Source organism: Grammomys surdaster, unplaced genomic scaffold (genome assembly GCF_004785775.1).
Source record: "Grammomys surdaster isolate TR1022 unplaced genomic scaffold, NIH_TR_1.0 217, whole genome shotgun sequence".
NCBI lineage: Eukaryota > Metazoa > Chordata > Mammalia > Rodentia > Muridae > Grammomys > Grammomys surdaster.
In genome coordinates, this window is record NW_021604662.1 from 1,034,479 (window position 1) to 1,048,471 (window position 13,993).

Consider the following 13,993-nt stretch of genomic DNA (forward strand, 5'->3'; position numbering starts at 1 on the left):
GAGAGAGAGAGAGAGAGAGAGAGAGAGAGAGAGAGAGAGAGAGAGAGAGAGAGAGAGAGACAGAGCACAGGGCTGAAGGACAGCAGTCTTTTAAGTCACACAGTCCATTCCTGTAGGCAATCTTAAGTCTGATGGAGTAGCCTTTTGCTAAGTGGATCAAGTTTTTATCTGATAACAAATTCCTTTCTATGCACTCTCAATATTCTGAACTGTAATCTAGATACTGGCCTCACCACCTCCAGAAAGGTGGCCATCTGTGTCTTTACCCAGGTCTTGGACAGAGACTCTCCAGTACCAATTAAAACTAGGTAGGTAAATATTGCTACTAAAGAAGCAATTCAGACTTAGGAGACATGGCTGGAAAACTGCAATTTCCAGGTCAGCCTGAGCTATACAGCAAAACTGTCTCAACCGTCAGACCCTCTCCAAATTCTAAGTAATTCATGTTCAATTATAAAAACATTTCAAATTGGAAAAAAAATGAAACAGGATCTCACTACATACACCAGGCTAGCCTGAGATATGCTGCTTCTGTCTCCCAAGTGGCTTGGATTAAAGGCATATACCACTATGTTGGGCTCATCAAGTTTGAAACTTTTACCTGACTGGCATTTGTCACTCAAGTAAATAGACTGAATTCACCATGAGGATTTGTGGCTAATGAAGATTCAACTGGTTTGCTTTTAGAGCAATTATGACACTAATCTAGCACTAGGTTTCTAAATGCTAATTCTGATAAAGACACCAGACTGAAAATTTTTTTAAAGAGACTACCAATGCAAGTAATCACAGCACTCAAAAATCAAAAGGCAGAAGGGTTGCTTTGAGTTCCAGATCAGCCTAGGTTATAATATAAGACTATAAAAACAAACAACAAAAAAATCCCAAACAACTACAAAGGGGAGAAAGAAAAAGAGACAACCAATCCCCTCTAATCTTTCCTTATCACAACATTTAGAAGCTTTGCTAAATAGAAAATCCCTCTAGATGTCTCAGCTGGGTTTCAGAGGCCTTCTAGAACCCAAGTAGGGAGGGAAAGGTAGGTCTGGCTTCCCTTTGCAGGTGGGGAAAATGGAGCACAAAGCCATTAACAGACTCCTAAAGGTCATTTAGCTAGGGCAGAATACAGACAAGGCTCGGACTCACCTTTTCTGGCCCCAAGTCTTAGGCTGGCCAGGGCCTAGATGAGGCTTATTACTGTTCTGACTCACTTTCAAAAACTGACCTACCTGGGAGCAAAACAATTTCTGTATCAGGCTAAATCTTAGGTAAACAGATCACAGATTAAAAAGGAAGAGATAAAGTGCAGGTTTTCATTACCAAATGCACTCTGTGCTCTTAGCAACCACTGCCTTTCAGTTCCTTCCAGTGAGTTCCTAGTGACGGAAGGCCAGCCTTGGGGGGAGGCTATAGAGCAGAACTCATCTTCCCTGGTCATGAGGCAGGCATGCGTCCACCTAGTGCAGGTAACACTAGAGAATGCAAAAAGCCAAGGCTCTAGTTGAAATCTAAACTACCAGGACATTGTCTGAATTCACCACTGAAGTTCAATATATTGATTATAATTATTCAAAAATGTGTTAATGTTAAATAAGATGAAATATATAGGCTTTTAACTGATTAACATCTTTTAAATTCTTAAAATAAAGAAGGCCTTTTGATAAAACCTCCCCAAGATGAAGGCAGTCAAAATTCCAACATGGGCAGGGGAGGGACTCTACCTGTCCCAGGCCTACCTAAGAAGTTTCTGGCAATTGATGGCTGCTTGGGAAGGAATAGTCAGTTTTCTTAAAGGATGTGGCCCCTGAGAGGCTACCCATGCTCCAGTAAGACAGTCCTACACATATGCACATACAGGCAACTATTAACTAGACTCAGTGAAGTTATTTTTTCATTTTTTAAAAAGCATATAAAGTTGGGAGAGAAAAGTAGGTAGAGGAATAGAAATTGTAAGGGAGGGAATAAGGGCTGGATTTGATCAGAACACATTATATGCACATATAACATTATTTTTAAAAGGCCATTTCATCAATCTTAAACAGAATTTTTTGTTTTTAACAGAGTCTAATGTAGCACAGTCTAGCGGTGAACTTGCTGTGTAGCAATGTTGAACTCCTTACCCTCCTTCCTTCACACCCATAGGTGCTTTGATTATAGAAGTACAACACCTTGCCTGACCTTTAAACATTTCTGTTAAATATTTTATAGGTAACAAATAAAACCATAGTTTTTAGTGTGGTTTTAAAGTACTGAATTTATGCATCATGCCATTAGTTAATGGTATGATAGCAAATGATTTACCTCATAGTAATTCTATGCTCACACTGGCTCACGCCAGTCTTTAAATATACTCCAGGTTGTCTGTAAGCCTATATTTTACCAGTAAGGAAAAAAAAAAAGAGATGATTGTAAATAAGAGTTGTTTTTCTCTAAACAAAGAGCTGGAGTTCAGAGTAAGTTTTCTGCCAGAAACATTTAAAAAAATAATTGGATGTATGGTAACTATGGTCCCTTTAAAAACTGCCTTAAAAATTAAAAAGCTCACCTTTACTGAACAGAAGTCAGTTCTACTGACTTCTGCTATAATTAGATTTGTCTTTATTCCATGTTTCTCATTTCCAACAAACTTCAGGTCAGGCCAGTACAAAGAATGCTGTGAAGTGTCATTTCAACTTATTTTCCAATATTGTAAAAAGCAGCAAAACTAACTCACTAGTTCACTGTCAAGAGGTCAGCACATCCTTACCGAGTGCTATTATCATCTGAGTAACTTGCTTGGGGTTGTTAAGATTTAACTAGGAGGAAGAAGAGTAAAGAATAGGGACATGAAGAAACTTCCATCTTTTGTCTCCTAGTACCTAATTTTTAAGACCAAAATAAATCATATATAAGCAAACTCACTAAGGTGAATAGATTTGTGGTGTTACCATTTTGCTCACAGTGAAGTGTTTGTTAAACAGAATATCGCATGAATTAAGGCACTCTATCTTTTTTGCACATGCATGGTGCTTTTCCAACTAACAATACAAATGTCTTCATCACATAGCGGCATCTTTTCAGATTTCTTCTATTGTTTTATAAAGAGGAAAGGACTTGAGAATTTTACATCTATTTCCCCAACAATCATCCTGCTATCTTTTACTTAAGAAAATCAATTGTTCCTTTAAGGTCACTAAACATTGGGACTTTTGCATGACTGCTAATTTCACGTATTCTGTGTTTTATGTTTCCTCATTGGCATCTGTCTCCACAGGCTTTAAAGGCAACTGGATTCATTTGGTGCTGCTGACTGTCTGTTGGATACGAAACCATCATTCTTTGTCCTTAGCTCTTCTAGATTCACTGTATTTTCTCGTGTCTGATTTCCACTGTACAATGAATGTACAGCGCTTATTATTTTCATGGAGCATACTTCCATAAGTCATAGGCTTTACAAAGACTTAGTTGTAGCTTAGGAACAAGCAGCATTCTTGATGCAGAATTCTCATTCTCAGGACAGAGAACACATTTCAAAAACCCATCTTACAAAGTTTGAAATTTTGGCCTTGTGAAATCTAGTAAGTCTAATAGTCGTTCTAAACATAAAAATAGTAATTGCTCCCAGTTCATATAATGACTATTTGGAAACCATGGTTTTACATATGATTTGACTGTGTCTCTAATGGTTCATATATTGGAATATTTTATGTCCAGTGTGGTGGTATAAAGATAATGGGACCTTTAAGAGGTAGGTCCTAGTATAAAGTGGCTATGCCACTGGGGACACTTCCCTTGGAAAGGATTAATGCAGTTCATACTAGATTCCAGGTGGTTCTACAAGAGTGAGTTGTTACTTGAAGGCTAACAGAAATAATATAAAATCTGACAGTGGTGATGGTTATAGAACTGTGAATAGGCCCAAATCCACTGTACTTTATACTTTAAATAAGAGCATTACATCCCAATAAAGTTGTCAAAACCCTAACTACTAGACTATTCATAACAGTAGCACTATTCATGAGTATCTCCAGACAGAAGCAACTCAAATGCTTATTTATAACAAAAAACAAACTGTGGGGGTCTTCCTGCACTGAACTACTGTAGCAGTGATTCTCAACCTGTGGGTCACTTCCTTTGGGGGTCAGATGACCTTTTCACAGAGGTCACCTAAGACCATCAGAAAACACAGCTGTTTACATCACAGTTCATTACAGCTGCAAAATTCCAGCTATGCAGTAGCAGTGAATTGTATGGGTGAGGGCTTTACCACAACATTAAAGGGTCACAACATTAAGATGCTTGAGAACCACTATACTATATGGAAAAGAATAAGCTATGGGCTGCAGTGATACCATAGAGGTACCCCACAACCTAACAGCAAACAAAAGAGGCTAGATATGTAAAAGTGCAAACTATACAATTAAATTTATTACAAAGGACAAAACCAGGCAAAAATCATCTACTGTTTCTATATATGCTATATCTCAATAAAAAGGAAAACAAAGAGCACAGTTTGTCAGAGCTAGGGTTTTATTGTCTTTTTCTTCAGCATAGAACAAGGAATGGAGTAAAGGTGCAATCTTGAATCACCAAAACTCAGGAATCTCTTCATAAAAACTGCAGAAGACCATACTACATGAGGATTGCTTAAGAGATTTCGATCAGAGTCTCCAGGCACATTTTACTCTCTACACAGAGATTTCTGGCATGGTTAGTGGCAGGGACAGAGAGAACTGAGAGTAAGCACTTTCTCAATTCAAGACACTGGCATTTATTTCAAGATATTTATATGCAGACATTTTAACAAGACTCACATACATTAAGTTATCCAGGGCTATGCAGCCAACAGATGATAACAGTATACTTTCAAACTCTGATGCATAAACCCAAAGCATCACTAGCATTCCAAGGGTCAGTGGGCTATTATGATAGGATATATGTGGGTCTGTTTGGGCAGATGATCTTTTCTTCAGAAGGCAGATAGGCCATTTGCCTAGAGAACCTAGACTTCTGAGCCTTTGAAGGATGAGAAGAAAGGAAGCAGCGAAAGTCCCGTTGCCAGCCTCCAATTGTCAGATTTACTCTAGGCCGAGATTAGCCTCTCTAAATATTTTAAGCCAAGGTGTCATTCTCAAAACGTCAATTTCATTTGATATGACTCAGAGATGTAAATGTAAAAGTGAAACCTGTAAGCTTTCAGAAGAATATTTAGGCCAGTATCTGCACAAGTAAAACCTGCACGGTGTTTTAGGTATGCAGTCATAAAATACTATAAAAAGAAACTCTAAATCAAACTTCATCATCAAAAAGCACGAATAAATGGGATGAATTAGCAAGCCATAATATGGGAGATGCTCATGGTCCTGACAAATCACTTAAACACAAATTATATAAAAAAAGAACTGAAAACTCAACAAGAAGGTAACAACCAACCATTACATAGGTAAATGACTTTATTGGACACCTTGTGGGAAAAAAATATCCATGTCAAAAATCACATAGAAAGTATATGACATCATCACTTTGAAGCAAAGACATATTAAATCCATCAATGAGAAAGTGCTGTACTTCTCACTAAAAAGGCCAAAATTTAAAGGATCAGTACTACAAAGTATTGATGAGGATATGAAACACATGCATTGGTGCTGGGAACATAAGATGGTATAACCACTTTAAATGAAGGGTTGTGAATCCCTTACATAGCTGAAAATATACCTAGTTCATTAACTTAGCCATTTTACTTCTAGGTATTCCAAGAGAAATGTAAAAACACTAGTCCATGAAAGACATACAGGTGTTTGTAACAGCCTCAAACTGGAAATAACCCGAATTTCTATAACAAGAAAATGGTCTGAATACATTCATGTGTGTGTGGGGGGGTGTGGATGTGTATGGGGGTAGGCATGCTTGAGCATATAGGAACACATGTGGAGACCAGAAGTTGATGTTGTATCCTCTGTAGCTGTTCTCTTCATTATTTGAGACAGGGTCTTTCACTGAACCTGGAGTTCAAGTTCACTAATTGCCTAGACTTGCTTCCACCACCCCGGGTGCCTGTAGCACCATCCTTATGATGGACTAGTAGCATTAAAGAAGAAAACTTGCCAGGTAACAATATGGGTGAATCTCAAAAACATCGTGCTGAGTGAATGAAGCCACAAAAGCCATTCTATATGAGTCTATTTATATAAAACCCCAAGAAAAGGAAGCTCAAATCTACAATGATGGCAAATCAGTCATTCCGTGGTCTCGAGGATGGCATGAAGGGAAAAGGAAGTGGGAGGAGACATAGGTGGAAAGACAGATTGTGACAGAGTTCGAGTTCCACAAGCGCTAGTCACTTTTCATTGTTGTCCATTTAGTAATTATAGTAATAGTATAGGTAGGGGATGGGTAAGGAAGAGAATATCAGAATGAGAGGTGGCGATTAGAGCTCAGCCGTGTTGCACTTGCCTAGGATGTATAAGGCATGTCTCTAGATTCAATCCCTGGTATCAGAGGAAGTCAGAATGTTAATAATTGATGAAGCTTCATTCTGTGCATACTTGAAAATTTCCATAATAAAAATAATTTAAGAGTGAAAAAGGGTATCAGTATCAAATGCACCTTCTCCTTTCCTCGTGAGTCCTCCTCTTCCCGTGAGTCCAATTCTGCTTGCCCTCTAGGCTACCCTCTCACAGACAGTCCTCAAAGCCAGAATGAGATCTACTTCCATGTCCTGCAATCCCTCCCCCACCTCCCACAAAAATCAAGCCCCACCACCCACTAGGCATTTATGCCAAGCCTTGTCACACCCAATAGCTCAAACTCTGCCCGGAGTACTGGAAAACATGAATTTTTCCAGCCCTACCCCAACTGCACTATTTAATTAGAATTTGCACAGTGCCTAGCTCAAAGCCTGATCCATAGATGGCTTTAAATGTTTATGGCGTATGTACCAAAACTGTTTGGAAGTTGACTGCTGGGAATCAAAAATAATACATAGTCCCTGGTAACAAATACTATACAGCCAGTAAAGCAATGGACTCTGTTTAGAACGTCCTCAAGGTGAGCAGCCATGGTTCAATTAAATTCTGCAGCTGCGATGTTTCTTTCCACATGGAATGAGGAGCATTCCAGGCTCGGTGCTGAGTGAGTAGGAGTAACAGCAGCACAGAAAGGAGGGGGCTCAGGAAAGGACCCCCAAAGGCCTGGTACATCAGAAAACAGCTGAGGTCCAGGTAGGGGCTCATGGGGCCTGGTTCCTGGAGTGAAGGAAAGTACTCTCTCCAGTGGGGAATGGAGCGAGCCAGGGTGCTTCAGAGTCACAAACCCATCTTTAATCCCCTGCTATATTTATTTTTAAGTCCTATTTAGGTAGCTGTGGATAACCAATAAGAAAATAGTATTGTTAGCATTCTCTTTCCATTAGATTGTCAAGGCTTCCTGTTCACTGTATCTATCCAGCATTAAGCATTTTTTTGTTCTCCAATATCCTGCCTTATGTATGCGAGGCAGGTGCTGTGGCACTAAAGCACATGCCCAGCCCCAGTGTGAGTTCTTTTAGATTTTTTTTTCATCAGCCTGTGGCTTTCCTGCAGCTCCTCCAATCAACCTTTTACTAATGACACAGAAATCTAAGATACACACACGGCCACAAAAATAAGACAGTATAAGAACACAATCGAACCAAGCGTTGAGTTGCTATGAGAACAGAAGACCGGAAGTGCCTAATGTCTCACCTCTATGGTTCCCCCACAATACACCTGGGACAGTTCGATAGTTGCCCCTCCCCCAACCAATCTTGTTCTAAAGCAGCACTGTCAAGGAGACCTTCTACAATGAGGAAAACATTTTATATCTTTGCCATCCCACATACAGAAGCTGGCTGGCTGTGCTTGAAATAGGGCTATTCTGATTCTCTAGATCCTATTTTACTACATGTACGACAATTTAAATGACTACATGTGGCTAGAGGCTACTCAATTGAACACCCTGGTTTTAGAGATTTTTTACAAAACAGCCAACGACAGTTTTCTATCATTCCTCATGGAAAATGCCAAAAAAGCTTGTGACAGTGGAGACCAGAAAGCCAGGAGAGGGTAGGGATGCAAAGATCATCTGTTTAATCGAAAATTCCACTTCCTGCAGTGGCATCGACAGAAATTATTCCAAAGGGCAAAATTGACCAGAGGAGATTCATGCTGTAAGCCATGTAAACCCAGAGTGAGCAAATTATGATGCTCTGGGTGCTCAGGTTTGAGCACTGTAATACGCAGTCTTCTCAAAGGGGCTTGCATAGCAGGTGAAGATCCGCCATACAGGCAGATGAACATACGTCACTGAGACCCAGAAAAGCAAAGGCGTCGCACACAAATGTTTCGTCTTGTTGTCGTCAGGCATGAAGGGAGGGTTGTGCCTGATGGCCTAATGAACATTTCACTTTTCAAAGAATCTGTTCAAACTCCATTGGGGAGCAGACTGAATAGAAGTTGAGAAAACGGAGTGGTTTGAGGTGAAGTGGGCTCCTGAATAATTTCTCTGAAAAGATGTGGTGCTCAAGAGCACACTCAGCATGGTCAGAAATGTCAAGAGAGTGTGCTCACTGGGTCCAGCTGCTACTTGTTTGAACAAGCCTGATGCCCCATCTCTTTCCAGATGGGGGTAGGTTTGGTCATTTGCTGAGGAAAAGCAAAACAAAACGAAACAAAAAAATCCTCTTACATCCAGGGCTGACTCCAGGAAACAAGGAACTGAATTGATTGGCATTTATGGGGTAGGAGTTGGTAGAACTTAGCAAACATGCATAAACACTGAGTTTTATAAACACAACTAAGACACCTATCCTGTTGCAAGATAGCATACCATGAACACTTCGAAAACAACGCCCAACGTCTCTGCTCATACGGTTTCAGATTTAAGGTAGACATTGTTACTTCCACTTGAACAGTGGAAAAACTAAGGCACAAACAACTCCTGGTCATTACTGTGTCGCATACAATGTTAATGAGTATCATGTAGGTTCCACAGATTTGTCCCCAAAGGTTAAGAAAAGCACGGGAAGGAACAAGTGGTGACTTGAAAACTGGATGGTTAGGTCACACTCAGTCCAGCAAGCTTGGAAACAGTGTCTTGGTCTAGCAACGGATTACATTAAGAGATTAAAACATAGCATAGCGGTAGATTACACCAAACTCTAAGTATGTGAAAGTGTGTAAAAAGAAAAGAAAAACCCTCATCGATCGAAGCTTGTCAGGCACTAACTTGCCACTTTCTGGTCATAGGATGGAATCACCTGGAAGAATTAAACATTCTGAAGTCCTGACATTGGGTGTCATTGGTATGAAATGGATAGGATTTTTTGTTTGTGTGAAGGAGAGACTCACTCACTTTGTAGCCTAGGCTTGCCCCAAACTCCACATGTCACAGAGGCTGGCCTTGAATTTGCAATCCTCCTGTCTCTGTCTCCTGGGATTTGATGATTGATCCATCTTAACAAGTCTTAACAGCTGTCCCAAATGAGTATAGTAACTAGCCTGCATTGGGGATATGTCAGGAGAAAACTGAGGAACAGGACTCCACATCTTGTAGGGTGGCTCTCAACCTGCCTAATGGTTGAATACAGTTCCTCTTGTGGTGACCCCAAGCATAAGGTTATTTTGTTGCTAGTTCATAACTGTAATTTTGCCTGTTATGAATTGTAAGGTAAATATCTGATATGAGACCCCTGTGGAGGAGATCCGCCATCTTAGGCGACAGTGTGTTGCTTGGGTTGTTGGCTATTATTAAAAGAAAATTTAAAAAGATTAAATGAGTCTAAGTGCCTATCTGTCCAAGGGCTCCTTACTTGTTCTACCCTATCCAGGAGGTAGACATTGGTCCTGAGCATCAATGATGGGAGGATGGAAGGGGGACTGGAGGAGAGAGCCAGGGGAGAGAGTGGAGGGGTGGCAGGGCTTGTGAGAAGGCGGTGGGAACCCAAGGGGTGGCCCCCCGCCCTCACCTGCATCGTAGAAGGCATCAAGCACTGCTGTCTCCCCGAAGTCGAGCTCCCCGAAGGGTACGGAGGTGAGGTGGGCGCCCTCAGCTTCGCAGGCCCGAAGCAGGCACTTAAACGCCCCGGCCTCGGGGCCGCCGCCAGCCGCCGCCCCCTGCGAACTTTCGCTGCGCACGTATACAGCCCGCAGAGCCCGGCGCGGCCCGCGCCCGCCCTCAGCCTCGCCTCCCGCAGAGTCCCCCGAGCTCTCGGGCTCCGCCGGCCCCGCCGCGACCTCGGGCCCCGGAGGCAGCCTGCCCGGAGGCGCCTCGCCTGCCTCCTCCGGAGCCTCGGCAGGGGCCAGCCCGCCTCCGCCGCCGCCCTCCATGTGACTGGCCCGCGGGGCTGGCGGCTTCGAAGCCGAGGTGCTGCTCCCCCGAGGCACCTGCTGCAGGGAGTGACGGACGCACGGACGGACGGACGGCAGCTGCAGGGAGCCGGGGGCGTGCGGAGAGGCTGCGGCGGGCAGGTGAGCACGGGATCTCCGGAGGCCGGCAGACAGAAGCTCAGGGCCGGCTTGCCCCGAGCGCCCTTTGAAAGCCCGCGAGAAAGAGGCGGGGGCTCGGACGTCAGGACGGGTGGAGGGGGCGGCTGCGGTAGCCGCGGGGCAGGAACGCCAAGGGCGCCCCCTGCCGGCTCCCCCGCGCAGCGCCCCCAGCCCGGACGCCGGCCGAGCCAGGGATTGCAGGGCTCAGGTTGATTTGGTTTTTGTTTTTTGGTGGTGGTGGTGGGGGGTGTCCCTCCTCATCCTTCCCTTTAATCACTATTATAAGCTCGGTTCCTAGCTTTCCTCCTTCCTTTTTTCCTTCCTTCTTTTCTTCTTTCCTCCCTCCCTTCCTTCCTCCCTTCCTCCCTTCCTTCTTTCCTTCTTCCCTCTCTCTACCTTTCCTCCCCTTCTTTCTTGCATATTTTTTTCCTCCTCGCCCACACCCCTGCCCACCAAACAAGTTGAAGCTTTCAACCACAATAGACGTTCAAGACACTAATTGAATATTGATAATCAGTTCCAAACTAAAGGCACCTGTAGCTTTAACTCCACATCAGGATGATGTGGAGTCATTTGACACTCACCACTGCCCAGGACATAGCCTCCCTGAGCCCTGTCTTGCAGCCTCATTTGCCTTGACAAGGTATGGGGGAAGGTGCCAGCGAGCAAACCTTTGTTTTCTTGGGAAATGGACTCCCATAAAAGTGCGCTGCCTGCCTGCCTGCCTACCCTTTGAAACACTAAGTCTTCAAAGAGGTTTCCACTACACCTCCTCAACTCACCATTTCAGTGTCCGCCATTAAATTATACTTAAACAATAGAATGCACCACAAGTTGTCATGTGGAGGGGGAGTTGTGTTTTTAACAGCTGCTTCTAGGTATAATTTACAAACCATCTAGAACAAAATGGCTGGGGTGGATTTTTAGTGGAGTCCCAGTTCTGGCTCCATCAGGACAGTTTTTAGAATTCCTGAACACTCCACCTACCCCACCCGCACCCCCCACTACCTTTTAGAAATCACTTTTCATTTTATCCTCTGAAATAATCAGCCCTTAGCACACCACCAGCCCTGGCTCTCTATTTGCCTCCTCTGTACATTTCATATACTGGATGGAATCAAAGTGTGAAAGTGGGTTTTCATTTGCCTTGCGTCTAATGCTAAGAGGAGGATGTCTGGATTGCATGAAGTGTATGTTTAACCTTCGAAGAAATTCACTGCTTTCCAAAGTGGTTGCATCATTTCGCATTCTCATGGATGTGTATAAGTGTTCCATTTCCTCCATAACCCCAGTAACACTTCTTACTGTCTTCTTCCTTACAGCTCCTAGTGGGTATGAAATAGGAACTCATTCTGATTTTGATTTGCAATTCCCTGTTGGTGAAAGGTGATCAGCATCTTGTTCTGTACTTCTGTTTCATTCGTGTAACTTCTTTGTAATATTATCTATCTAGGTCCTTTGCCCAGTTCTCAATCATTTTGTTTTGGCCATGCAAAGTGCACGCACACATGCATGTGGTGGCAGAAGACTCCAGGTGGTCTTTGTCAGGCAGCATCCACACCATCCAATTTGGTTTTGAGACAGGTTCTCTGTCTGGCCTGGAAGTCACTGAGTAGGCTGGTCTAACTGCCCAAAGAGCCTGCCTGGCTCCACCTCACCCAGTGTTATGGCTCAACACCCCCGCCCCCCCCAAAAAAACAGATAGTAAAAATATCCATAGAAATGCTTTTAAGAAATTCTTGCCTAGTTCCAGCCTTAGTAGAAATCAGCAACATTATGAGTGGTGGCATTGTGCGCTCTGAGGAAATCTGTTCTAAGTATTATTATTTTTTTAAGTATGACGCTAGTTGCAAGGACACATATGGTCTTTGCAACCTTGCAATGCATAATAGTGATAATTTTCCAAATGTGCTTGTTCATCAGAAATGACTCCAGTGACTGGCACAGCCTTTCAAAGGGCAAAGCCACCCATTTGAAACCCCTTTGCCAGTGTCTTACTGTTGCCTTCACTGCAATCTTCTCCAAATCCTTTCAGATCTCTCTGGGGCCTGGCTGATGAAGCAAAAAGCCCGGGAGACAGGAATTGTGGCTTGAATAACATCTTTCTCTAAATACAAACCCTGCTGAGAAAAGAACCTACCATTCACCCAGCTAACAAGCGCCTTCCCTGAAGTTGGCACACACACCCACTATCCCATTTTCTCCAGCAATTTGTACACATGAAACAGGCCTCAGTGTCCAATGTCCTTCCAACTACCTCTAGCCCCTCCGAGGAGAAAATTCCAAAATGCTGCATTAGTCTTGCCTGTTTAGTTGAACAGGTGTTCTTTTCTTGCTTCTGCCTTGCCCCTCACTAGAATACATGTTCCAGAAACCTCTTTGTCCTATTGCAGAAGTACCTATCATCAAATGTTCTTCCGGATATGGAAAAGAACTCTCTTCTTTGGACCTTTTTTTCCTGTGGGTTTTAATGTAATCCTCTCCTGCTGCTGCTGGGCAAATTTCTGAGTACTGCCCCCAGGAGGTTTCCTTTTTCAGGTGATACCAGTCCCAACCATTTCTCTAGGACATAATTTCCAGACCATTTTCCACCTTGACAATTTTCTTCTAGAAGATTCTCTGTTTGTCATTGTTTTGTGTGTATAAAAGACTTTCTTAAAATTAAGCTTGATTTTGAGATAATTGTATATTCATATGTAAATATTGGAAATCACACGGAATCAATGTGTGTGTGTGTGTGTGTGTGTTGTTTTAATTCTTCTGAGAGGCTATCCCACTTTACAGTTGCACCTCCAACATGTGCATGATCTAGTTTGTCACAGTCCCAACAGCATTTATACTATTCTCATGTTTTTATAGCCATTCTGATAAGTCTATGGTGATACTTCATTGTGTTTTTTCTTTATTTTTGTTATCTATAGGTTTTAAAATTCTAATTAAAATCTAATTACATCCCTTTCTTATTATTCCCTTCAATCTCTCCCATGTCACAACTCCCTCTCAAGTTGATATCCTCTTTCTTTTTTTATTATTATTGTTATACACATATATGTATACATTTGTATAAATATGTAACTACAACTTGCTGAGTCTGTTTGGAATTGCTTGACAGTATATGATTTTAGGCCTGACCATTTTCTATTAGGGAAACATCCCTGGGAAAGACCAATTCTCCCTCTTTCAGCAGTCAGTATTTGACTGTAGTTCTTTGTCTAGTGGTAGGACCCTTGGAGGATTTCACCCTCCAATGGTAGTATGCCTATTGGTATTACCATTGTTCAGGTTCTGTTTAGGCAGCCATACCGCTGAGGTACTATGGATGTAGCTTCCCTCTTATTTTGAGAAGACACAATCTCACAGCTGATTTCCTGGTCCTCTGGCTCGTACAATAGTTTGCCTTCTCTTCCACAGTGTTCACTGAGCTGCAGGAGCTGTGTTGTACATGTATCTGTTGGGTCAGGCAACCCAGGATCAGTGGATCTCTGTATTTTTTGTAATGGTCTCTGAGATGA

The 13,993-nt window shown here is 42.6% G+C and overlaps 1 protein-coding gene across 1 annotated transcript in view; it reads right to left on the reverse strand.

The window, feature by feature from the left end:
• The window catches only part of Map3k15 (mitogen-activated protein kinase kinase kinase 15), a 135,485-nt gene extending 124,952 nt beyond the window's left edge, over positions 1 to 10,533 (reverse strand). The window contains exon 1 of the mRNA XM_028772703.1: positions 9,962 to 10,533. Coding sequence (XP_028628536.1) covers positions 9,962 to 10,322 — 361 coding nt within the window. The 5' untranslated portion in view covers positions 10,323 to 10,533. The remainder of the gene's footprint in view (positions 1 to 9,961) is intronic.
• Between the last annotated feature and the right edge of the window lie 3,460 nt (positions 10,534 to 13,993).